Source organism: Antechinus flavipes, chromosome 3, assembly GCF_016432865.1.
Source record: "Antechinus flavipes isolate AdamAnt ecotype Samford, QLD, Australia chromosome 3, AdamAnt_v2, whole genome shotgun sequence".
Taxonomy (NCBI): domain Eukaryota; kingdom Metazoa; phylum Chordata; class Mammalia; order Dasyuromorphia; family Dasyuridae; genus Antechinus; species Antechinus flavipes.
In genome coordinates this window covers 601,175,486-601,201,449 of record NC_067400.1, presented here as the reverse complement: position 1 = coordinate 601,201,449, position 25,964 = coordinate 601,175,486, and the positions used below count along the sequence as shown (strand labels likewise).

General features: G+C 39.7%; 1 protein-coding gene across 5 annotated transcripts in view; it reads right to left on the bottom strand.

Annotated features, from left to right (window-relative positions):
- NPHP4 (nephrocystin 4) overlaps window positions 1–25,964 on the bottom strand; it is a 162,430-nt gene that overhangs the window by 24,148 nt on the left and 112,318 nt on the right. For 4 of the 5 annotated variants that reach the window (XM_051988711.1, XM_051988710.1, XM_051988712.1 and 1 more), the window contains 8 exons: window positions 25,051–25,179; window positions 23,397–23,548; window positions 23,045–23,236; window positions 21,887–22,074; window positions 20,711–20,871; window positions 19,425–19,605; window positions 12,646–12,774; window positions 1,045–1,256 (listed from right to left, as the gene is read on the bottom strand). In XM_051988711.1, the coding sequence (XP_051844671.1) occupies window positions 1,045–1,256; window positions 12,646–12,774; window positions 19,425–19,605; window positions 20,711–20,871; window positions 21,887–22,074; window positions 23,045–23,236; window positions 23,397–23,548; window positions 25,051–25,179 (1,344 nt within the window). The remainder of the gene's footprint in view (window positions 1–1,044; window positions 1,257–12,645; window positions 12,775–19,424; window positions 19,606–20,710; window positions 20,872–21,886; window positions 22,075–23,044; window positions 23,237–23,396; window positions 23,549–25,050; window positions 25,180–25,964) is intronic. The other variant, XM_051988713.1, reaches the window with a different exon arrangement.

Genomic DNA, 25,964 nt, shown 5'->3' with positions numbered 1-25,964 from the left:
TCTCTTTGATAAAGAGAGCTAATTCACTTTCAATTGATCAAGGATGTACAGAAGCAGCTACACCCAAAGAAAGAACACTGGGAAATGAATATAAACTGCTTGCATTTTTGTTTTTCTTCCCAGGTTATTTATACCTTCTGAATCCAAATCTCCCTGTGCAACAAGAAAACTGTTTGGTTCTGCACACATATATTGTATCTAGGATACACTGTGACATATTTAACTTATATAGGACTGCTTGCCATCTGGGGGAGGGGGTGAAGGGAGGGAGGGGAAAAGTCGGAACAGAAGTGAGTGCAAGGGATAAAGTAAAAAAATTACCCTAGCATAGGCTTTGTCAATAAAAAGTTATAATAAAAAAAAAGGAGATCAATGTTTAAAATATGGGTTTTTTAAAATTTAAAATTCCCTCCCCATCTATTCAAAGTTCTAGAAGGGATTAAAAACAAAACAAAACATAAATATGGCAAAAAAAACTGGCTAATTTTTTCACCCTAAAATCCCCTATACATTAATAATTATAGGAATGATTAAAATAGGGGAGGGAAGTCATATAAGATCAGTTCATATATCAAAATTCTATTTGAGAGAGTTTTAGAAGCAGGATACTAAATAACTGTTCAGAGATGAACAAATCAGAAGGCTACAGGTAAAGGAGAAGTTTGAATATAAGGAAAGAACATCCTGACCAAAAAAAAAAAAAAAATTGGCAGCTACAACAAAGGAAGCTGCAGAGTTCTTCAGGATCTGTAAGATCTTTCTGACATTCATCTTCCTGAATCAATGCCAGACAGATGGGATCATCTCCTTTAAGGTCCCTCCCAGGTCTACTCTTCTGCCTGTATATGGAGAGAACCCATCTCAGATGGTCGTGCAACCCACTGCAACAGGAAAATTTGTTTTCACAACCGGAAATTATGACATCAGGGACCCCAAGTTAAACTCCTCGTCCTCTGCCATTAAGAAATAACACAGACTGGATGAGATCGAGCAGTATCAAGAGCCACGAATGCAGCCACAGATGGCTAAAAGCGGGTCTCTCACCAGCAGGTTTTTCGTTCCAAGGCTGAGATTGGTTTTAGACTCCTGCTGCCGTACCACCATCATCCTCTCAAGCTTCCGCTTCCGTGTGGCATCTGCCTCTTGGCTGGTGACCTGATGGATCTTGCTCCCCTCCTGCTTGTTAGTGAAGAGCATTGCGGCTAGTTCACTGTCCACATCGGTTAGTTTCCGTGCTTGGGCCACATTTCTAAAAGCTGCAAAGTTGGCAAATGAAAGTCAAAAACTAGTTTGGAAGGGATAATTCTTTAAGTATGTGCAAATGCCAAACCTGTTAATATAAGTTTATCCTGCTAGGAAAGGAAGCTGTGAGGGTATCATTTCAAAGGCTATGCCTATATCTCCCTTTCCTCCTACGAGTCCAAGTTATTAAGCTCCAGGATGTTGAGTCACATAATAATTCTATTATATATGTGGCTAGCACCTCTACAGGATCCCTCTTTATGGCACCCTCCCCACCAGCATCACTCAAATAAAGGACTCTGGTCTGTGTTCTTAAGTATTAAGTAATACTAACATGCCCTGCTATGCAGAGATTTTCTGGTTTCTATTAGATGAGGGAAGTCATACAATACTTGGAAAGAAGATCACTCCACTTCTCAAAATTGAATACAAGAAGGTTTTACAAGGAGGATACGAGTAACTATTCTTCTTTTTCACTGATGAATCAAAAAGAGAAAGCAGGATACAAATAAAGCAGAAGTGTTTGCTGAATGTAAGGAAGGACCATCAGAGTAACAAAAAATCAACAACTACAGAAAGGAAAGTTATGGAGTCTGTTATTTTATAAGGACAGTCATTTAGACACAATAACAATGACAATACATGGAAGTAGCTGACTCCTCAGCCCTCATGGATGCAAACTTGCTCTATCAACAGTGCTATGATCATCAAACTCTGATGCTTCTCAACGAATCTAAGATCTTACTGATGTGGGTATTCCTTCCTGGGTGCAAATGGCAACCCATCACTGTCTTACCAGATTATAAGACATCTGCTTACAGCCTCTCAAAAATCTCACATTTGTTACAAGAGAAATTCTCCACTCACTATTCCTTCCTTCAGATCTCATCATCCTGTATGTATACCAGTCAAGCTCGTGGGGTTCCAGTCAGTGATTCTTTATATTCACTACATGATCTGTCCACATTTGCTCATTTTTCCTATTCACCTATCTCTCTGGTCCTTTATGCCATTTCTTTTGTATGTTTTTTTTTTTCCTGTATGCTATACTATAATCAAAGCCTGTCCATCATGCTTTTCATTGGCCTTTGGGTGAATTACTACTTTATTTTTTTTGAAAATACATACTCCAGGGCTAACAGCCATGGAACAATATCAAAAAGTGATGGATCTTTGAAACTGATTTCTGCTCCCCTTTCCTTGGAACAGTGCTGCTTCTGCTGCCACTACCTCTAGCCCCATCCTTGGCCAATCTACTTTGGAGAAATCCAACTGCAAAGTAAAGTCAGATGAGTTCTAGGATAACAAAGTCTTCCAGAAGGAAGGCAGTAACTGAGGGGCTGAGTTCTCTGATGAACAACACAATCAATTCTGCATGGCCTACAAGAGCACAATTAGAGGATGTAGGTCAGCCTGGTTCCCAACATCAACTCCACCAATAAGAAGAAGCATCATCCTCTATGAGGAGAAAGTGGATAAATATTTAACATCCAATACAACAAATGAGAGGGAGATCGGCTCTCCTAAGATGGAGGGAGACCCTTTCAAAACCTTACTGGAAGAATTTGTAGTGATGACTGGAAAAACAGAATAAACAATACCCAAGACACCTATCGAGGAGCATTTGATGTCAATAAGAATAACCTACATGGCCAATTCATCTGCTGTTGGATTCTGAACTTTTCTGTGTTTTATTAGGAGATCCTTCCTTGGTAACCCAGAGCCTACATACTGGCTAAAAAGGTTTTTGGTGAGGTGCCAGTCAATAAACATTGATTAAGTGCCTACTCTATACCAGGCTTGCAGCTAGGTGGTGCAATGAATAAAGCACCAGGTTTAAAATTAGGAAAATCTAAATTCAAATCCAGCATTAAGACATTTACTATTGTGTGACCCTGAACAAGTCATCTAATCTCTATGTTCTTTGGTTGCTTACCTGTAAAATGGGGACATGTTAGAAAAGGAAATGACAAACTACTTCAGTATTTTTGGCAGGAAAGCCCCACAGATAAAAGTCCATAGGATCACATAAAGTCAGACAAAATTGAGCTGACCCAGCACAGTGTTAAGTGCTAGGATTGTTGCTGCTTGTCCTTTGTTGTAGATGAGGGCCCTGGCATCAGGGAGGAGATGCCAGAACATGCAGGGCAAGATCAGCAGCCTCCCCCCCCTCCAGAGCCACAGGGGTCCTGGGGCCAGAGTTAGATCAGGACACCTGGGGATGTGCAAGTGCCAAGGAGACAAAAATAGACAAAAGACCATCCCTGCCCTCAGGGAGCTTGCAGCCTCAAGAGGGATCCAGAGCGCAGAACCAGATACAATGCAAGATGAATCATGGACAGTGTCGTGATCCCACAGTGCTGAGGGACTGCCCCACATTCTGGACATCACACAGCTTCAGAAAATACAGAAATTTTGGCTTCGGGGGCAGGAGGGAACTTCAGTTTTTTGTTTTTTTTTTTTTTCTATCTCCATCCTTTGCAGCTCCTTTAAAGAATTTTTATAGCTTGAAAATCAGCCCCTCCCAGTGTTATCCATTGAAGCTTTGGAAAACTCCATTCCTTGGTTTGTGTTTGCCCTAATCTTCTGTCCATGGTCACTGCTGTAGAAATGCACTAATGGCTTCATTTCTTATGAACGTAAGTAATTTCCAGACACTTATGTAAGAGGACGAAAGCCTATCTAGAATTTTTAAAATATGAACTACTTTTACAAGGGACTGTTTTGTATTCCAGGGAAAATGCAGAAGTGGAGTTAATTGCATCTCAAGTGTTCTACATAGCTCTTTTCCCCCTACACCATATTCCCATCTTATTTATCAGAGTTTTGCTTTCAGCTAACACCTCTCACATGCTCCTCTTATATATTCCTTTTTAGGAGTAATCTCTAAGTATTATGTGAATTGGAAACAAGACTGGCATTTCAGGGTTAGAGAGCACAAACTGAAAAAGGTCTTCTATACAATGAGTCTTGAAGACCACCATCTGTCCACGATGAGACGGAGTCTTCTTACTCCCCAGCTGCTGCAGATCTAGCTGGGGATTTCTCTCACTTTCCGAAAGTCCCCTCGTGTTCCTGCTCCCTGTAGCTCGCATCTTCACAATCATAACACAAAGAAATAGCACTCAACTGGCAGAACACAAGTCCTGCTTTTAACAAGCAAAAGAATCTAACACATCTTCAAGTGCTAGAAAAAGGGGGAAAACTAAAATATACAAATCTTAGTCTAACCCTTGCAATGCAGATCTGTCCATGTGTGAGGGATATGGAGTTTGACCAGTGATTAATAAGTAGAAAATCTGAACCATAATTGTGTGCCACTAATCAGTGACTACAATTTCAAAAAGTCTTATGAAATCTGCCCTATGTGATGGCATATTAAAGTAAAATAAAATTACATTTTATGGAATAAAAAGGTGTTTTTGAGTGTTTGTAAAGAAGAAGTACCATGCAATTTCCCTAAAAACATCCAACCTATATTGTCCTATTTAATTATTGCACACAAATTATCTATTTGTAGCATCTGGCAAGATATAATGTATGTATATAATTTTTCAATATACATTTTCCAGTGTGTACATATATACTGATATATGTGTGGTTACATATACATACATATGTGCGTGTATGTATACACTGGTGAACCATCTCTACCATCTGCACAATAGACATTTTCCTTCCATATGGCTTTTCCTATGTGGATTGTTGTATCAAACTCTGAAGTGATTATAGATCTCATTTAGGAATTGTTCTAAGAATGGATGCAATCAGCACAATGCCATCTGCAAATAGAAGCATCTAAGGGATGCTACCACCTAAGAGGAATTTTTCTATTTGAGTTTAGTTGGAAATCCTCCATGACAGCATCTAATACCTTTGGCAAATATATGAGATAAACAATCTGAAGGTCAATCGATATAAAGAATCTGAAGGTCAATGAATAAAACTTCTTGTTGTTGCTATTCATCCTTTGTTTTTGAAAAGGATCACTGACATCATGGGTGATGTTTTACTTCCTGAGAGGACTGGATTTAAGTAAGGTGAAGCTGCACAAAGTCAATATTTCACTCTTTTCCAGAGTCACCAAAATCTAGGAGCAAGAGAAAAGTCAAGAACACTGGCGATGGGCACAGGATGAAGTGGATAACCTTGGCAAATCCAATACCTGACCAATCACCAAGCACCTGCTTCAGTTGCCTTTATGGCCACTGGAATAAAATGTTCTCATGTGCCCATTCTGCTGAAAGCAGTCTTCCCTTTCCTAGTATAGACAACCCCCTAACTCCCTGACAGGTGGTTACTCTCAACCTGGCTCAGCCTATCTGCCAAGATGGTTTTATCAGGATATAGGTTTGCAGGGTGTAGCTTCTTGGAGCCACAAATGAGAGTTATACAGTTAGACAGTTCCTCCTCCCTCAACTTACTTTAATGGAGATGTGATCCCATCACTGCGGGTATTGTCTCCAATGCTTCAAGTCAGAACCCATATTTATGTCTATCTTACAAAATTACTTTCTGTTAAGGACCCTGCCTAGATGAAGGGGCAGGTCAATTCTCCAAGCGCCTCCAAAGCTGTGAATCCTAACATCTGAAGGAGTTGCAAAGCAGCTTTACTGACACAGGTGTTGCTTGTGGACTGGAAATAAAATAAATTGGAGGGAAGAGGAGAGAGGTCAAACAACGCAATGGCCTCTCAGTCTCCTTGTATCATCATCATCCTCTCACATGAAGAGATTCAATCTACAGGTCTGAGTTAGACTTCCAGCAGCCACTGGCAGGTGGCTTCCGTATCACAACAATTTTCCATATTCTCATAACTATTTGGTTATGTCTTTCAAGGAATCTAATGACTTTGTATACATGGAACAATTCTTGGAGTTAGGTAACCCTTTAAGGAATTGTTTTGCTCTATTCAATAAAATTTTTGTTATTTGTGCTCAAAAATCATTATGGGATCTTGTATTTTTCATGTGAAGAAGTACCCACAATCTGGCTCAGCCCCTAACTACTCTCCCTACTACTTGGCCAGCAACCTACCCCTTAACCCAACCCTCACTTCCCCTATTTCTTTGATCTCCCTTTTATGTGCTGTCTTCTTCCATTTGCACATAAAGTCCTTGAACTGTCCAATAACTGAATGGTATTTGTATCTCTAGCACTTAGCAGGCTGGCAAATAATGACTTCTTTAAAAATGCTTTCTCTCTCTCTCCTTCTTTTTTTATTGATCTCTCTCCCTCTCTCTTGCTCCCTCTCCTACTGCTCCTCACCCCTCCGACTTTCAGTCCTTCAAGATTTGGTCTTATTGAAGAATATTATTAATGAAAGCCTGTCTCTATCCAAATATACCCTCAATATGTATGCATTAGGACTTATAAATGCAGCTATTGTAGGTCAAGAGTTGTTGATATTTTCTTACCTTTTCCACCCATAAAAATAACGTCAATTTAAACCTTCTCTCTCATATACCTTAATAATGGATCCCTCAACACCCTCAAGACTGTCATCTCCAATATAAACAATTTCTCATTTTAGTCCATCTGCTCTTGCCATTTTTGTCTTCCTGGGTGTCTAATTCCTTGTGCTTCAAGTACAGCTTGGACCTAGATGTTAGAGACCAGGTGTATATTCCATAAGAAGACAGTTTGCTATAGACATCTTGGTCTAGTTTTAAAATTTTTTCATCTGTCTATGACCCTCTTCCAGTTTCATCGACTTAAATGCTTGCAGGAAATTATGACTTCTTTGGTCCTCTTGTGAAGGTTTCAATAAAATTTGTGTTTTTCCTTTCCTGCTTTTCATTCTTTTGAGACAATACTACCCATAACGTGGGTCCCCCGTTGAAAAAATTGTTAAATGACTTTATATTCTAACCAGCATCTTCCTTGGCTGCCACAAAATTCTGCCCAGCAAATCTAGTAAGTGTTTTCTGGCAGGTGTGGTCTTTTGGTCTTTTCATCATAGTAACTAATTTATGAGTTAAGCTTCTTAAGAAATAGTGACTATGTTGATGTCTGTTCTTTTATCTACTTCTCATTTTTCAGTTTTAAGTGCTTATTTTAAATAGGTCAGATTGGCATTTGCTCAATTACATATATCTTCTCCCTTTTATTTTCTGTCCAATTTGGCATTGATTTTAATCTTTGCTCTAATAACTCAATGTACAAAGCCGATCTGGAAATAGGCTGTACATAAAGTAAACAATGGTTTCCTGTCTGTTAATATATATGAAACTAAACTTCATGACACTATTTAATGTCTGCCAAGTGTAGCATTTTTTAAGTGTCTTTTAAATAAAATATTTGAGATATGAAGTTAGGAGGCATAAACTGACAGCCTCTTAAATTTCTTACACCTAAACAATGTTTTCCAACATATTTTTATTGCTACTTTACCCACCCACCTTTTGTATCCAAGTAAGTGGTAATAAAGTATATGCTGATATAATTTTGAAACTTTTACAAAGTTCTTGGAATTTTTCCTCTGTAATCCCTTAAGTATCCCATAAGTTTCCATTATCTTTATGGTGGAGTTTTTTCTCCCCAAATACTTATCTAAAACATGAAATTACCAACTATCTCATGAAATGATGTCTCTTTGTTGCCTTTTGACACAGGACAAAAAGTAACTCATTTATGTGCTTCTCCAAGGAGAAACTTAAAAGCTATCCCTTCCACTTAGTTACAACCTCATTTTGTCTTCTCATTTTCTTTATAGCAATGATATGAATATTGATATGATTCAGTTCTCATAGTAAGATGCCATTGCATGTATTGCTAAATGAACCTTGGAGTCTTTCCAATATGGCAGAACCTAAGTTTATTCTTTTGTAGCAAAGCTTCAAGAACTTTGGGTCACCTCCACAAGAACAGAGTATTATGAAGGTACAATAATCTATAAACCATATTAAGAGAGAATATTGTTCTGTACTTACTCATCTCTTAAAATGCTGGAGGCTCAAGCGATCAGTGAAATTGGTGGCTAATAAGGTTAATCCGTGAAACCTAACACCTGACACACAAAAAGTGTATTTCTAGAAAACAATTTAAATAGAGAATAAAATAAATCATCTGTGGCCTACCCTCAAATTACCCTGTAGGCTACTCGCTGGGTGTTCTACACTATGAGTCAGCAATCTCAACATTGCATTCCAGTGTCTCATCCGTCATCAGTCTGTTTCCCACTTTCTCTCACCCAAATGTGCGGCTTCTTCTCACTAGGAAGCAGAACTAAACTTCTTCTCCCCACTCTCACCCACCCCTTCCTCTGGAACAAGTAAACAACTGCTATTTTCAGGCGACCCACCACTCTATTTTAAAGCTATTTAATTGCTTTCCAGATGCAGCAAATTGGCTCAGATGTCTTAAACTACTGCTAAAAATGATCATTTTAAATGTTGATGGGGTCTGAATAGACAAGTGGGATAAAAGTTATTGAGAAAGGGGCCTCTAGAGGAAGGAAGGTCATTCTAAGGAATGGATTTTTCCAAAACAAATGTTCTTGCATGAAATCAACCAAGCGGGGGCAGGGCTGTGGTGTCTCCTCTCACTCAGTTTGTTCCTGAGACACACAAGAAGTTCAGGACTTCCATATATGTTTTCATTTTGAAATTGCTCCACCTGTGTCACTTCTGGTTTCCATTAAAAGATGAAGGGAACTTCTAGCACTGCTCTGAAAGACTGCGCTGGGATCTGTCTAAGATAGGAAGCATCAGAATTCTTTTCAGAAAAGACTAACCAAGTTTATGCCTTTGGCCAAGAGAAGGAATGGCAGGATTTCCAGATGTCATACACTTCCTTCTCTGGTTTAGATCAAGTGTAGCAACTGTGTTCCTACTCAGAGACAGCCTGTCTTCACTTGTTAAAAAGGGTCTAGAAATATGCTAATATCCCTTCCTCCATTTCAGTTGTCCGTCACCAAATGGATGGCACCCTTAGATACGAGTGACAAACACTCCTGTTCTGGGAACCATCAAGGATGATTCTGCAGGAGTATTAACATGGTCTGGGCCTGTGTTGTGGGAGGACTGGCATATTCTCTCTGGAACACGGGGAGGAGAACTCTACTACGTTGTTTAAAGCCAGTGTGGAGGACATTTCCAATGATCTATCACCTATTTCTTTCATCTGAGGGTCAACTAAACAGATTCATGCAGAGGTGGGCCAGAAAATGATAAGCTAAGCCAAGACAGTGGTGAAAGTTCATCTTCTAAGTTATAGAGGAACAAGGATCTATGTCAACAAGGAAAAGAGAAAGATGACTCTTTCTGAAGCATGAAATATAAACTTAGAGAACTTTTCTTAATTATTATAAATACAGAAAGAGTCCTAGACTGGAAATGTGGAGATGTGGGTCCTAGTTCTACATCTGCCACTATGTGAGCCAGAACAGATCAGTTACATGCCTAGGAATCAGTTTCCTCAACAGTAAAATGAAGATATTTTACTTTAGAGGATACTTTCCAGCTCATAAATCCTATTTCCTCTATGTGGTAAATGCTTAATAAGTAGTTGGTGAATTAAACTGCAATTAATGTATTTTATGAGTTTGATAATATTAATAACTTACCATATAATGCTTTAGGGCTAGCAAAGCACTTTATGTAAGTTGCCTCATTTGAGCCTGCTGCTATTGACTGTGAGAAAGGTACTCCAGGTATTATAATCTCCATTTAACAAATGGGGAAACTCAAGCTCAAGAAGTTAAGAGACATGCCCAAGGTTACATAGTAAGTGCTGTGACAGGATTTAAACCCAGATGTTCTTGCTTCCAAACTCAGCACTTTAGTCACTACACAATGCTAATAAAAAGTCAACAAATTAAGATTACAGATCATCTATAAAAATCATCACATCATTAGTTACTTTATATTAGATACAGAGGCAATCTTATTGTAAAAAGTATTTGAGATAGTAGGGAGGTAAGGAGAAATTTTAGTTGAACAGATGCATCTGCTTAAACAAGTATATATAACACATACTCTTCAGGCACATGAAAAGACTTTTTGATCCAATGATGGGAGGAAGAAAGGAAGAATAGAAGGAAGGATGGAAGGAAGGATAGAAAGATGGATAGATGGATGGAAGGAAGGATAGAAAGATGGATGGAAGGAAGGAAAGATGGATGGATGGAAGGAAGGAAAGATGGATGGATGGAAGGAAGGAAAGATGGATGGATGGAAGGAAGGAAGGAAGGATAGAAAGATGGATAGATGATGGAAGGAAGGATAGAAAGATGGATGGATGGAAGGAAGGAAGGAAGGATAGAAAGATGGATGGATAGAAGGAAGGAAGGATAGAAAGATGGATGGAAGGAAGAATAGAAAGATGGATGTGCCAGTCATTGTGCTAAGTTCTTTACAAATATTATCATATTTGATCTTTACAATAATCCTGTTATTATTATCTCCATTTTACAAATGAAAAAAATAAGGTAGACAGAGGTTAAATGACTTGCCAAGGGTCACACAGCTAAGTAAAGGTCTAAGGCTAAATTAAAACTTAGATCTTACTGAGTCCAGTCCTATTCTGAATAGTGGAATGAGAGGATAAGGATAGGAAGTAGACCTTTGGTTTCCTGTTTGTCCTTTGCTTTCAAAGCAGGCCATGTCATGCAAGTGAATTGGATTAAAAGGGAGGGCTATGCAAGGTCACTTGCCTCACTTTATCCCTAGAGACATCAGAGTACAGTGACCAGATATAAATCAGGACAGCTCAAGATGGCCCTTGGGGATAGGAATCTCTCAGTTGATAAAACCCCACCCCAATGGAGTTCAGTGAATCCTTGGCATCTTAGAATCTCAGAGTGTTGCCTGGGCATTAAGGATCACACAGTCAGTTTGGGTCAGAGCAGGCCTGGAGGGTAGACCTCCCTGTCTCAAATACCAGCTCTGTATCCAAAATGCCACCCTGCCTCACAGGAGTTATGTCTGTTTCCTTTAGCCTGTAAGGAAACCTATTTGTGCTTTGGGTCTCATAAACATTCCTATTTATAAAGAGAGTTGGTGGCTATACAGTGGGAGGAGGTTGTCTTTATGGGTGAAATGAAAGTAGAAAAAAGGAGAGCATTTCCTCAAAAGTGTGATCAGGCCCCTTGTGTCAAGGAAGAGCTTCTCAAACAAGGGTTACATTATCTTAGTGATTATATTGAATAGAGGAGAAAGGAAAAAAAAAGAAAAGAGTCTGGAATCCTAATCCTACCTCTGTTAACTTATACATTCAACGAGATTCTCTGGGGCCTCAGTTTCCTCAATGTGTTATGGTAGAAAGGGCAATGGGTTTGGGTTCAAAATGACTAGATTCCAATCCCAACTCTTCAACATACTTACTGCCTGAGTAACTTTGGGCAAAAATCTTCATCTCTGGGCCTCAATTTCCTCATCTGTAAAATGAGAATGTCTCTGAGGTACCTATCATCTCTAGAACTATAACTTGCAAAGTGTTTAGAAAATTAACTTACTTGGCCTTTTGTCTGTTTAATACACATGGCAACTACTTCCAAGTTGTATCACATTTATTCTGGTTACTTGTGGAGGAAAAGATCTTCAAAAAAGATGGTCAGTTTTTTGTTTGTTTTTTCACTAAAAGGGAGGTATTTCCCAAGCTAAATGTATGGGATTTGGAGCTGGCAGCAACCTTTGAGATAAGTTAACATAGTTCTTTCATCTTATAGATGACTCAGAGGAATGAGTTGACTTCCCTAAGGTCTTCAATTTTCAAATATAAGGGTGCAATGTCCACATGTATCTAAAATATGGCATTAATTCATTTCCCATCCACAGATCACTCATTTAGGACTCCTGTGGCTTCTATGGCAGCACTGGTTTTTCATTTTTTTATTTCCCCATGGTACCCTTGCTTTGGGTACTTCCCCAGTCCCCCTTTCAGCTTTCTATTATGTATCATCTCCCCCCAGCACCCCTTACTCCCCCCCATAAATTATAAGCTCCTTGAAAGTAGGAATTTTCTTTCTTTTTCACATTTGTTTCCCCTGTGCTTATCACAGTGCCTGGTACATAGTGGTGCTTAATAAATGTTTACTATTATTGACGATTCACCTCTATTAAAAAATAATCCAATGATTTCCCTGTTTCCTATATCCTCTCCCCCTCTCCACTGCAGATGAACGGCTCGCTAACCTACAACAAATGCCACTCACAGGATTCCAATTACTCTGTCAAAAGAATAGAGCTTGATTTCCACAGAACCAAGTACACAGACCGTGGCATTTGATTAATGAGGAGAACAAACGTGACCGGAAAAATCAATAAGATTACTTAGGGCACATGCTCCAAGGCTAAGCCTGGATGACATTCAGTTAGCACTGTTTTCCAAGGAAGGACAGTTCTAGTTCCTATCGCCTCAATCCTCCACTTGCCTCCCCAAGGTTGGTCCCCTTCCGCTTACCTCTACGGCCCTCGTAGCTAAGAAGACTGCCTCCATGGAAGCCACTTGTCCCATCATTAGAAGAAATGATCCGCGATCGTGAAGGGGGCAATGTGTTGGATTCATTTGATTTCTTTTCAGACACACGACCTAAATTGAAATCACCCCCATAGGGGTTGGAGGAATATATTAATAGCAAAAAAAAAAAACAAAACATCTTTTGTAATTTTAATAAAAGCTTAACGAGAGGCAAACACATAGTAGAATTCTAACTTCTAAATTATACACCATATTAAAGCCCTTACTCCCAAGCTCTGGTTTCAATTTGTTCTATTATACAGAAACGCTGACATGTAAAAGAACTCCATTTGCTCAATTCATTCATCTTTTGTTTTCTATATTCTTGGCTTCTAAGAGACAGGAGATGTACCTTTTGCTTTGGTGAAACAAACAACCTGACACCAATGAGACTGACCCAGGGACTCTTATTCATCTGATCTCTGGACAAATCTCCAGTGGTTTTAAACTGGATAGAATTTCAGTCTCTTTAAAATTATAATAAAACTATCACAAAATCACCCTTTTAAATTCTGTAACTCTGCTGTGGGCTACATTAAAATATGAGCTTCCAAAAGCTTTTACATATAAATGTCTTTAACCACAAGTACATTATAAGCCAAAAGACCCTACACTCAACTCACATTAGAATAGCTAGAGTTCCTACATTATACAATGGTTTAGAGAGAGCAAGCCTATTGTTTAAGAAGGATGAATAAACTCCCATAAAAATCCAGAGTGTAACTGCTAATTTTGTAAGGATAGCCGCAGCACTCTACTAAATTCTCACAACCCACTAAGAGCTTCCCAAGAACTTGATAAAATGTTTTCAAGAGTCCCATAAAATAAACAAGCTTCTGCAAATAATTCTGTCTTCCTGTTAAATATTACACTTTTCTGTTTTTTATTGGGGTAGTGAAGACCTGGAAACAAAGTAGATGTTTATTGACAGGAATGGCTGAATAAAGGGTGGTATAAAAATGGAATGGAATAAAGATCATCGTCCTATAAGAAATGGCAAATTGTATGAAGACAGAGAAACTTGGGATGATTTGTCCAAATAGCAACAAGAACTATAAAGAGATAGTACATACAAGTCTTGAGGGGAAAAAAGAAAGAGACAGAGAAGGGATGGAAGGAGGGAGAGAGGAAGGGAGGGAATGAAGGAGGAAGGAAAAAAAGGAAGGGAGAGAAGGAGGAAGGGAGGGAGGAAAGAAGAGGGAGGGAAGAAGGGAGGGAAGGAAAGAAGGAAGGAAAGAAAAAAGAGGGAGGGAGGGAGAGAAGGAAGGAAGGAAAGAAAGGAGGGAGAGTAGGAGGGAATGCGTACACAGCAGTCTGACTTCTTCCTCCATGTTGCTCTTATCTATGTCATCACATAAATCATCTACACAGAATCCTCCCAATGTCCTGGAGACCACCTTTTGGTTCACTATTTGTGGATTCCACCATGACAGTGGGCCTTTCACAGAAATGAGAAACTTGGGATCATCCCCAAATACAATCTGATCCATTCTATTTTTACTTTTCTCTTATAAGCCTAGACCTTTGTTTATCTACAGCATCAATGCAAGATGATTTAACAAAAGCTGATCTGGATGAGGACAGACTTGTGCTGCCCAGGGTATAGGGTAGCAAGTACTAGCTATTTCCCCATGAGGTGGGCTAGGATTTTAAAGTACAACAAGATGATGTACCATTGATACGAGTGAGATGGGCATGGCAAGAAGTGAAAGAAGGAATTAATACAAGTGAACACATGGGAGGAATGAGCAAGAAGTCTCCACTGTCCAAGAGTCCAGACTGGTGGGCTGCCAGCTGAGCTTAGCAGAGATAAGTCCACAAAGCCAGAGAAAGTGGCCGGGACCACACCTCCCCATGAGCTACACAGTGCCATAACCAGAGGTGAAGTATGAGGAAAGAGCTATAAGAAGAGCTGCCTAAATAAGTCTGCCAAGAGAAATTTGCTGTTTTCCTCAGTGTGTAGGCAGAAAGAACCTTGACAAGAAGTGGGGGAGGGTATTCATTTGAGAGATGGGTGCTGAGAATGTTTCCATTCTTTCCTACTTCCAATTCTGTTCCAATTAAATGCTCTCACTGATTCTGGGCTTTTGTTTCCTAGGTTTCTGTTAGCATGGTTACAAAAGAGAAATGTAGACCTGAGTTTGACTTTAGAGATGGGCCCTTGAGACAAGTAAGATACATTTACTGTGAATACTCAAGTCCATGAGGGGAACTTGCCAACATAGGGAAGACACACAGACCAAGAGACTACCTGCTCATGTACTGTTTCATCCACTTTATTTTTCTAGGGAGAGAGAGATGCTAATTACCATTTTTTCATACTTGACAAGAAATGTTGCCCATAAACAGCAATTAATTTCATGTGGTCAGATGGTATATTATTTTCATGAATCCTGAAGTGAAAAAGGCCATAATCCACAAAATGAAATTTTTTGGTGCTCTGGAGTACAGGATATATAGCAATACCTTCTTTTTTTTTGGAAGCAATCGTGATTAAGTGACTTGTCCAGGATCACACAGCCAGTAAGTGTCTGAAGCCAGATTTAAACTCAGATTCCTGACTCCAGATTTGGTGGAAAAATCCCATCTCACAAGAGAAATTCAATGGTTATGCTGATGTTCATAGATAGTCTAAGAATAGTATGATTTTGAGTACCTTCTCCCACTTTTCTAACCAATTCACAAATCTCACCCTGCAAACTGCATGGGACGAAGAGCTGGTTTGCATTTTTATTTTTTTATGGATTACATCCAAAAATTTCATTCCTTCATAAGCAACATTCCGATGACCCTCTATGTGCTTTGGGTATATGTTAACTAAATTGATCCTCACCTAGTCTGTAGCCAGAATCCTACTTAAATAAGATGACAGTAACATAAATATAAGGATCCAGGAGCTCTAAATTTTAGAATCTGTGATTCCAGCAATGCACTTCATAGTATCAAGATATAACTATCATCGAGAGAGCCATCTGGACCCAGAGAGAGAGCTGTGAGGACTAAGTGTAGTATTTTCACTGTTTTGTTGTTGTTTGCTTGCATTTTGTCTTCTTATTTTTTCCTTTTTGATCTAATTTTTCTTGTGCAGCATGATAATTATGTATAAAAGAACTGCACATATTTAACATATATTGGATTACTTGCCATCTGGGGAGGGGGTGGGGGAAAGGAGGGAGAAAAAAATTTGGAACACAAGGTTTTGCAAGGGTGAATGTTGAAATCTATGCATGTTTTGAAAATAAAAAGCTTTAAATAAAAAAAAAAAGAAAAGAAAAACTATGCCCATCATTTATGGCACTAGTCTAATATCAGGGCTGTTTATTCACTTACATATTTTTAAAAGAAATTAAAACTAACCTAAAACTCCTAAAATTCTGACTCCACAGGTGCTTCATTTTCTCTAAAGTCTCCCTCCATAAAAGATTCATAAATCTGAATGATTGGGCCTGCAGCCACTGAAAACATTTAAGAAATCTTCCTGACTTCAACAAGTTTAACTTTCTTTTGTTGGAAGCTTTTCCCAACCTCTCTAAATTTCTGTGCCCTTCCTCTGTTAATTATTTCTTATTTATCCTATATATAACATGTTTTGTATTTGTTTGTTTGCATGTGGTCTCCCCCATTAGATTATAAGATCTTTGAAGTCAGAAATTGGTTCTTGCCTCATTTTGTATCCCCAGCATTTAACACAGTGCCTGGCATATAGTAGGTACTTAATAAATGTTTAGTGACTGGTTTCTTAATTCTAGTCATGTGGTTTCTCCCATTAGATGGCAAGCTCCTTAAGGTCAGAGACTCTCTTTTGCTCACCCCACCTCACCCTTTTTTTTAATATCCTCAGCAGCAGCTAGTAGTTAATAAATATTTGTCAACTGATTGAATCTACTGAGAAAGGAATATAACCTGGCCAGAGTTAAATCTCAAATCTACTATTTTCTCCTCTTGATCTCATCAGCTGGTAATAATGTTATCATTATCTCATCATTTATGAAGTGGCTTTTACCCTGAGTTTAAAGCTTCCGAGGAAAGGACAGCTGAAACTTAACAGCTGAGAAAACCCTACAGTTTCTCCTTCATTCCATTCATCCAATGAGCAGTTAAAGTGCCTACTTTGGGCCCTGCAATATGTTAGGCACTAGATCTACAAAAACAAAATGAAAATCAGCCTCTGTCCTCAAGAAGCTGACATTCTCCTGGTAAGATATTCAATCAATCAGCCAACAAGCATTGAAAAGTGCCAGGATCTATGCTAGGTAAATCGAGGTTACAACTGTAAAAGTGAGAAAGGGGAATCAACAAGACGTTGACTCTGACAAGTAAAAGATCATTTGAAATAAAAGAGAGAGCAACAATAAGTACTAGAAACAGGAAAATTTTTCCATAGGAGATTATGCCTTAAAGGAAGCTAAGGGATTACATTGGAGGAATATTGGAAAGTCTGCACAAAGAATCCTCAAATACTGGCAAATGAAGATTCAGTTTATCCCCTCAAGCTTCTCCTTTTCTCAGTCAAGCTCCTAGGACCCACCTTTCTTGGCTTGTATTTAAATATTCTGTATATATTTACATTTCATTATTATCTATATATTTTTATGCCCTTTCTATGTCCTCCCACTAGAATTAAATTCCTTCTCTTGGGGGACTGCTTTATTCTTTATCTTTGGATCCCTCTCTCCTAGCACAATGCATGATACTCAGATAGGCCCTTAATAAATGCTTGTTGATTGAGTCTTCGAAGAGCAAGTAGGCCAATTGAGGTGGAATATACATTGTCTTAAGAGGAAAATAATTAATCAAATCTGAAAAGTAGAAAATTCTCTAGTTAAAGATTCAGTTCTTGTCCTCGAAGTTGGACACATGGAAAGGGAATGCAAGACAGCCAGAGCTCAGCCCCAGTGTCATCTCCCCGTAGGAATGCTGCCATTTAGCTTTTATTCCATTTCTGTAGTTCCAAATAATTATACAGTCATCATCCAATTTTCAGGAGTGGTCCCACTGCTCAGTGCATACTAACCAATTTTATAAAGAAATAAAAGCCACAAAGTTAAAAAAAAATAACAAAACCAAATTTATGGAGAAATCAAATAGCTGCTGCATTGATACAAAGTGGGTTGTGTTCAGCATTTGTCCTTTATTCTTCTGTTCCCTTTTCTAAGTTTGCATTTAGGTCCTCTCAGGGTTGTGTATCTCAGACTCTTTCCCAAGAGCTTATCATTCTCTTGCAGGCAAAGTATGAAAATGACAATTTAAGATAACATATAATAGAGCTAATCTTTCTTCTGAAGATAAGATTTTAAAACCTGGAGTCATTGCACATTTGTGGGCTTGTGAATTAAATATAAAAATAACCAATACATTCTAGGAAGCAAGAATGCTCCTCGCCATTCTGGAGCCGGGGCTTCTGGGAGCTTTGGAATAATGCCTGTTTCTCACATGTCGTTCAGTTATTTCTCCAGAACCTAATTGAGTTCTGCGGTTTCCATATTGTCTGTTTTCAAAGCTGCCTCCGATTTTACATTTGTAAACAAGCAAGCAGAAAACTCAAACCAGACTTAATGAACTGTGTATTAACTCGTCTTCTTGCTGCCAGGGACGGCTGCTGATGTGCACAGAAAGGATGTGTTTCTGTCTCCTATGGCTTGTGGGCTTCAATTCGGGTGATTTTTAAGAAATGGAAAATTCCTCATAAAACTCCAGAGATTGGACTGTGCCCTGACCTGTCATGGGTCAAAAGTCCCCAGTATTGTTGTGTTATCCATTTTGCTAAGAAAAAACCCCAATCTCAAAATTTCCCCCCTACCTTGCCCCAGGAAAATAATAAAGGATGACAGTCTTCTTTTTTTTAAACATTTTTCATTAACCGAATGCAGTAAAGCACACCGGCGCTCAGCCCTGAAGCTCTGCAAAGGTATCTGGTGAGCAAAAGGAGGAGGAGCAATTCTGTGTCCTGCCTGTCACCATTTCCCAACTCTGTGACCTAGGCCGGCCAGCAACATCCCTCTCTATCAGCTGCAGCCCTCTGGGGCCCGCCCTGACAAAAGGCAGTCTTAAATAAAAATGAACTGCATCTCTCCAAATGACCCAGACTCGATTCTCCCCAAAGTCAAGCCCTGTGAGAAACCTCTGGTCCCTGGCAGAAGTGTCAAACAAGGACAAAATGGGAGGAAGCATCAGGATGCTAGACTGGGATTCTTACAGATTTTTTTATGACTCTTTCCACAAAGGATCATTGCTTTAGATCAGAAAAATTGTGTTTTCCCTCTCTTCTCCTCCCCCAGCTGCCTGAAAGTTGGGGACAGTTGTTGTTTTTTAATTTTGCTCCCTGAAGACCGAAGGCCCCCCCTCATGTCACCGTGCTTGACATTTCATGCACAGATAAAAAAGCTCTCTCATAAGCTATCCCCTTTATTTGAGGACAGACCAAAGGACAGATGGGGAATAGGAAGGAGGAAAAAAAAGTGGGCAATGTGATGCCTAATAGCTTCACTTGCATACTGAAAAGTCACAAGGCTAAAATACAGCAGAACGTGCCCTGAGAGGGACAGTCTCATTAACCCTCCTAATCACTCAGGAGGCATTTCCTGGGCACCTGCTAGGGACACCTCAGGCATCAGGCGAGATGCAGAGGGGGCTACAAAAGAAATCAAAGTCCTCTGCTCAGCCTCTGGAGCCAAGGTAGTGGAGTGCCAAAGCAAAGCCAGCCCGGGAGCGCGGCTCCTTACCCACGTTAGCCAAAGTCAGATGCAGGCGGCCTCTGACCACAGGGTGGACTCCAATGGGCTTGACAGTGCCAGGCCTGGTGAGATCTCCACTCACCACCAGTGTGTCCTGTTCGTATTCTGTGGTGACCACATCGAGCTCATGGGAGACTTGCACAGCTGCGTGGCCCTGGCGGAGGATGTGCTGTGGGGTGAGGGAAACGTGACAGGTAAAAGGCAATCCGAGGCAGTTCTGAGGGGACCCCGGTGGGCACGTCCAGCCCTGCCATCAACCCGGATGCTCAGGAAATATCCCGAGGCACCTGGCCTCGGTGCAAAGGCTCTCCTATCCCTTATGATCACAAGGGCTCAAACCCAGGAATCCCACCTGACCCTTGGATCAGCTGTGGAGGAATTAAGGCACCAGCTGACTTGCTTTAAAAAAGCAAACAGCCCCGCACGAGTATGAGGGCAGTCCGTGGTCCAGCCTTCTCTCACAAAATGCCACTAGAACAAATCAGCATCAGGAGTGTGGGAAGAGGAGCAAAGTCATCATGGGAGGGCCATGGATCAGCCACAGTTGAAGAAGCAGGGGCCCATCCACGTGATGTTTAAGACCAGTTTTATTAAAAACACCATGGAGAAGGTGCTCCTTTCTACTAATCAAATCGGAACTGTTAAGCAATTTCACAAACTTTTAAAGTGTCACCCCAAATTCATCAGCTCCCTGGGACCCAGTTTCCTCATCTGTACTTTAAAGGATGGGACTTGATGACTTTTGATGACCCTTCAAATTCTCCATGTGGGTACTATGGCTAATGTCATGTCCATGATCAACTGCCAGTAAGAGTCAGAGGTGCTATCTGGATCCAGGGCATCCTGACGTAAGGACTAGCCCTGTATCTACTATACCACACTGGTCGTTTTCATTTTTGTTTTTAATAAATCATTATGGAAGCAATCATGGAAATAAGAAATAATTAAGGACAGATCTTTTCTTTTTTTTTTTTTTTTTTTTTTTACCTTACCTTAAGAAAGTTAAAATTTCTTAGAGGAAGCAAATGAACCTCTGAGTTTGTTCTTAGAGTTAAATGGGAAAACAATTGAAAATATAGAATTTGTTCGTTATGAAAAATATTTTCCTTTGCAAGGAAAGTGATCGTGCTTTCTATCAGAAGGAATCGATAGGCAGAATTATAGCACCTAAATTGGGTAAAGAGGCCACACTAACAACTCTTCTGGACTCTTTCATAATGGGATTTTCAATGAGCAACATGTTATCATGCTTTTACTGCAGAAAGAAATGTTACCTCCATCTGTACTGCTGCAGACCCAATGAGAAGCAGCGAATCTCCATCCCAGACATCGATCTGTAGAGTCTGCCCGGCAAGATAATGTATGAACCACCGCTGTTCTCCAGGCTTGAGGAAGGCAGGATCCACCAGATACTGGAGCTGGAGCCCAGGAGAGTCTGCCCCCAGAAGAAACCCAGAAGAAGAGTCTAAAAGTAAATTTGACTCATTTATCATCCTTATTTTCTGAAGAGAAACGTGAGCCCTGGACACCAGAACCCAATCTCACTTTCAGCTATAATTACAATTTAATAAACACATTAATCAAGTGAAATCATAATTCTCGAGTTAATAACAACAACAACTAAGTCTCAAAAGCTCCAGCTGGGCAAGACAGAGCCCTACCCAAAGCCTAAGCCGACATCTTCTTGGTCCAACTCTTTACGAAGCTTTCTATCAGCTGGGCCCTGTTAAACTGATATGGATACTAAATGGTTTTGTCACAGGGGATAAGGACTTTAAGATACACAATTTCTGCTTTTGCCAACAAAATTGAACTAGATTACACACACACACACACACACACACACACACACACACACACACACTACTTTTTCAAATGATTCATCTACTACAAGTAGAATCAACTTCTTAAATCTCTCAAGGAATGGCAAACTTAAACATACCAACAAAATTGTTTTTGTCAGAAATAGAAAAAAGTTTCTATGATAAGTATCATATATTCATGAGGACACGTGAAAAGATACACAAGTTGTAAGTAAATAATCTCTCTGAAGGATGAAAGCTGCCTATATTTATTGACTTTCCCTCTTCCCACAGCACTAGATTTTTGTGGATTTCACACCTTATGATCATTCTCAATATTTGGGATCTACTCTTAATTATGTATTATGTGAACAAATAGAAGACATCTAAATGCATATTTCACGGCTCAATAGCCTTAATTCCAATCGACAAAAATCTCATTTAAATGACTGGATTAGTTAAGGTCTCTGAGGTACTTAGTTTATAAACAACTTAGTTTGCTATTCTTAGTCTAAAAATCCCACATCTTCTAAACATATGGCCACTATTTTAGCTTTCTTTTCTCCCTATCCAACAACCTGAAAAGCTCATTCTTAAATTACAAGTTGACAAAACTCACATATATCAACATATCAAACACATGCTTACCATTGTTACATGAGCCATCTTTGTTAATTGCAACCAGGATGTGGAACAGAGAATTAGAGTTAGTCATCCCATATTGGTCTTGCTTCACTAGTTGTAACCGTGGAGTTGTGACCGGTGGGAAACGATAAAATTGGAAGGTGAAATATACCGTTTTTGGCCATGGCATTCCCCTGGGGTCCTCTGATGCTCTAAATAAAATTGCATCTTTGAATTAATCCATCAGCAATAGCCCTTTACAGAACATTTGGCCTATTGAGAAATCTTTCATATCATATAGATTTATTACTGCTACAGTTCTAAGAGGTTGCCTCAGGTATTGAATAGCTCTGGATAAGCTGGTTGGGCAATTAATGAGGCTCTAGCTATTGGCAATACTTTACCTTTGAAGAAAGATAAGGAGAAAGAAGAACTATAGTCAGAGAAAAAGTACCAATGAAAGATCCAATAATTTTCTAATTGTGATGATAACAACAAATCTAGAGAATCACTTTTGAAAGGTTTATTGAACTCCCCAAAGTCCTGTTTTTAAAAGGTACCTTTTAGACTTACATGAACTGATTCTGAGTGAAATAAGTAGAAGCAGTAAAACATTGTACATATCAACAAGATTATGTGATGAGCAACTCTGATGAACTTGGCTCTTTTCAACAATGAGATGATTCCGGCTAATTCCAATAGACTTGTGATGTAGAGAGTCATCCATATCCAGAGAGAGAACTATGGAAACTAACTAAATCAAAGCATAGTATTTTCACCTTTTTGTTGATGTTTGTTTGCTTGGTTTTTTTTCATAGTTTTTTTCTCTTTTGATCTCTTTTTTTTTTTTTTTGGTACAGCATGGCGAATATGGAAATGTTTAGAAGAATTGCACATGTTTAACCTTTATCATATTGCATAATGTCTTATGGAGGAGGGAGGAGAAGAAAGAATACAAATTTGGAACATAAGGTTTTCTAAAAGGTGAAGGTTGCAAACCATCTTTACATATATTTGGAAAAATAAAATTCAATTCTTAAAAAAAGATGCCTTTTAATAACAGGAGGAATAATATGACTTAACAAGGAAATGAGAAGCTACAGAGGATGAGAACTACATTAAGAATTTCACTTTTAACAGGAGGACCATCAAAACAAGGTTGGAGAATCAGTCTTGTTTTACCTGCTAAAGGCAAGAAACTGCAGTATTATTTCATTGCTCTGTAGCACATCTGCCTCTTCCTTTTGAGGATTAAAGTTTACAGGGATGGCAGGATCCACAACTTCAGCCGGTTGCTTGCTGCGGTCCAGAATTACTGGAAAGCCCAATGTGTGCAGGCGGACGAGCGAGGCCCGCGAGAGTTTAGATCTAGAACTGCAATACAACAGAATCCTGTACATCAGGATGATCCAAGCCCAAACCAGACATCCCCTGACTCTAGTCATCTGCTAAGCTAGTCATCTCCCAAGCGACGCTATACAAACACAAAAGCACCCACCAGGACCTATATCACATCTAGAGATTTAGGACCCACCTTTGAGGCTCAGTGCTCATGATAATTGGAGGATGTAAGGGTGTGAAAGGCAATTCTTGTAGCTGATCAGCACTGGGTGATTCTGTAGTGAGAGATCTCTGACTCAGGTCAACCTCCAGATGAGCTATTGTGCTGTTGTTGGGGGAGAGTTCCTAGTGGATAAGAAGGAGACACTCAAACAAAATGAAGGGTATCCACCAGTGCAGTTTCGTAACTAAGGCACAAAGATGCTGTTCTCATCTAAATAAATTTCCTGATGACATGCTTTCACTGATTCAAGAATTAAAAAAACAATTCTACCAATTTATTAATCAATGAGGGATTATTTTTTTACTAAAGATTTAAATTGGCATCCATATGCCAGTGGACAGAGCATTCTGGTGGGAAATAAATATATGTTCTTCCTCCTTTGTCCCTTTCCATGGCTGAACCCATGAAATCAGGCACATGCTCTACTCTCCTATACTATCCATCCATTTGTTTACTCATGCATTCAACAAGTACTTATTAAGCACCAAAAGTGTACTAGGTGATGGGAGAAATTTAGAGTTCTATTAAGATGAGGTCCCTGCCTACCATCATGAAGCTTAGAGTCCCTTAAAAGGAATTCAGAACAATAGGAAATAAATCCTATTTATAGGATTTATAATAAATAAAATAAAATCTAAAGGACTGGCTTGCTTGGGAGCCAGATGCTGTGTCTAGAATGTTGTCTTTGAAAATTTCAAGCCAATATCTTACACTTGAAAAAAAGAAATGCATAATGACTGCATGATATTAAAAAGATGGCTGACAAATGTATAACTATAGAAAAAACCCATTTAGAAATTGATCTTTTAGAAAATTTAGGTTCGTATTTCCATTCATTTTCCAAAAGACCTTATGTAATAAAGCTCTTTCTTCAACACATTGCTAAAAGTTAAACACAAAGTTTCTGAGCTAGAACCCTCTGAGACAGTCCAGAAACCTGTAAGCCAAAAGTCTTTCAGATCCAAATATGCTATGTCTCTCCAGTGCTACTTCATATGAAAATGTCACTGAAGAAAAAAAGAATGGTTATCACTGAAACATAATTTGATCATTTTTCAGGTAAGACGTGACATCGTTCTAGTGCTTTATAGACATTCTATAGAAAGCACTTTCTATCCTGTGAGATAGTTACATTAACTCTATTTCAGAGATGAACAAACGAGCTCAGAAAGGTTAGGCCTGAGATCACACACTGATACTAGAACACTGCCTTCTGATTCCAGATTCAGCATCTTAGTCCACTATGCTGTCCTTCCTAAAAGGGGATGTTGGGGTCACTGAACAGACATTTCCTTTTTTTTTTAGGGACCAGAGCACTTAAGAACCATTTAAATTTGACTTAGCATCAAAAGCAAGCACAGAAAATCCAGTATTATGGGACCATTTTATAAAGCTAAAGCTCCCCTTTGGTTCTCTTCCCCAGGGGAAAGTAATGATTATGGGTTTAAGACCAACCAATGGAAAAGTCAATGCCGTCCCCTGTCCCTGTGGCTCAGAATATCAAATCATTACGTGCTTCACAAATGAAGAAAGGCCGTGACTGAAGATGTCAGACTCCACTGGGCCTTTGTTTAAGAACAAGTGTGCCCCACCTTTTTAGGAGAAATGAGTGGGAAGCGCTTACTTCCTGGGTTCCGTAGGAGGTCAGGAGAGTTTCAGAGACTTGAGAGTTGAGCTGGATAGGTAAGGGAGGTTTGGCAGAGAGGCTCCTGACGGAAGCGGGGGGAGAGGCGGACAGCTGGGAGATGGACAGCTGCAAGGCAAAACATGGCATCAGGCAGTGGGAGGACTCAAGGTGAGAGGACATTGAAGGAAGCAGGAGATGGCCATGAAAAGAAACCAAGCGAAGGTACCTTCCTGCCACAGCCAAACTTCACAGGGAGGGGACGGTTTGTCCTGGAGGTCTTTAGACTCCATGTTAAGCAAAATGCCCCATCGAGGGTCTGGGATTGCTCAAGAGTGGAAACATCCCCATCCATACAGCTCGTGATCCAGGCAAATGCACAGGCTTAGAGCTGCAATCGGGGAAAGGAGCTTCTTCATCGTCAATCATCTAGTAAGCACCAAAGGGGGCTGGAATGCATGTTCCTGACTCTCCAGCCACCATTCGGTCCACTCATGCTGACTCCCCAAAAGCCTCACAGCAGAAGAGACAATAATGAGTATATATCATCATCGGGAAACATTTTCATGATAGAGGGGAGAGAGAGTGGGATTCAGCATTGGAGACCCTGAGTTAGGAAACTGAGCAAATTCCTGAATCTGTTGGGGAGGTGTGTGTGTGTGTGCATGTGCGCGTGTGCGTGCACACCTATGTGTATGACAAGGGGGAGGGAGGATCTGACACCCCCACAATAAGAGGAGGGGTCTCAATGATCCTGGAAGTCCCCCCAGCTCTAATTCCACATGCACAACGATCCTAGACTCTATTCTCTGACCCAAATGCACTCCCACCTTTCCTCCACTGTCAGGACCACCACCCTCCAAGACAAAAAGCTCCTCGGCCCCTTGGGTGGTCAGTATTCCGAAGAGCTTCTT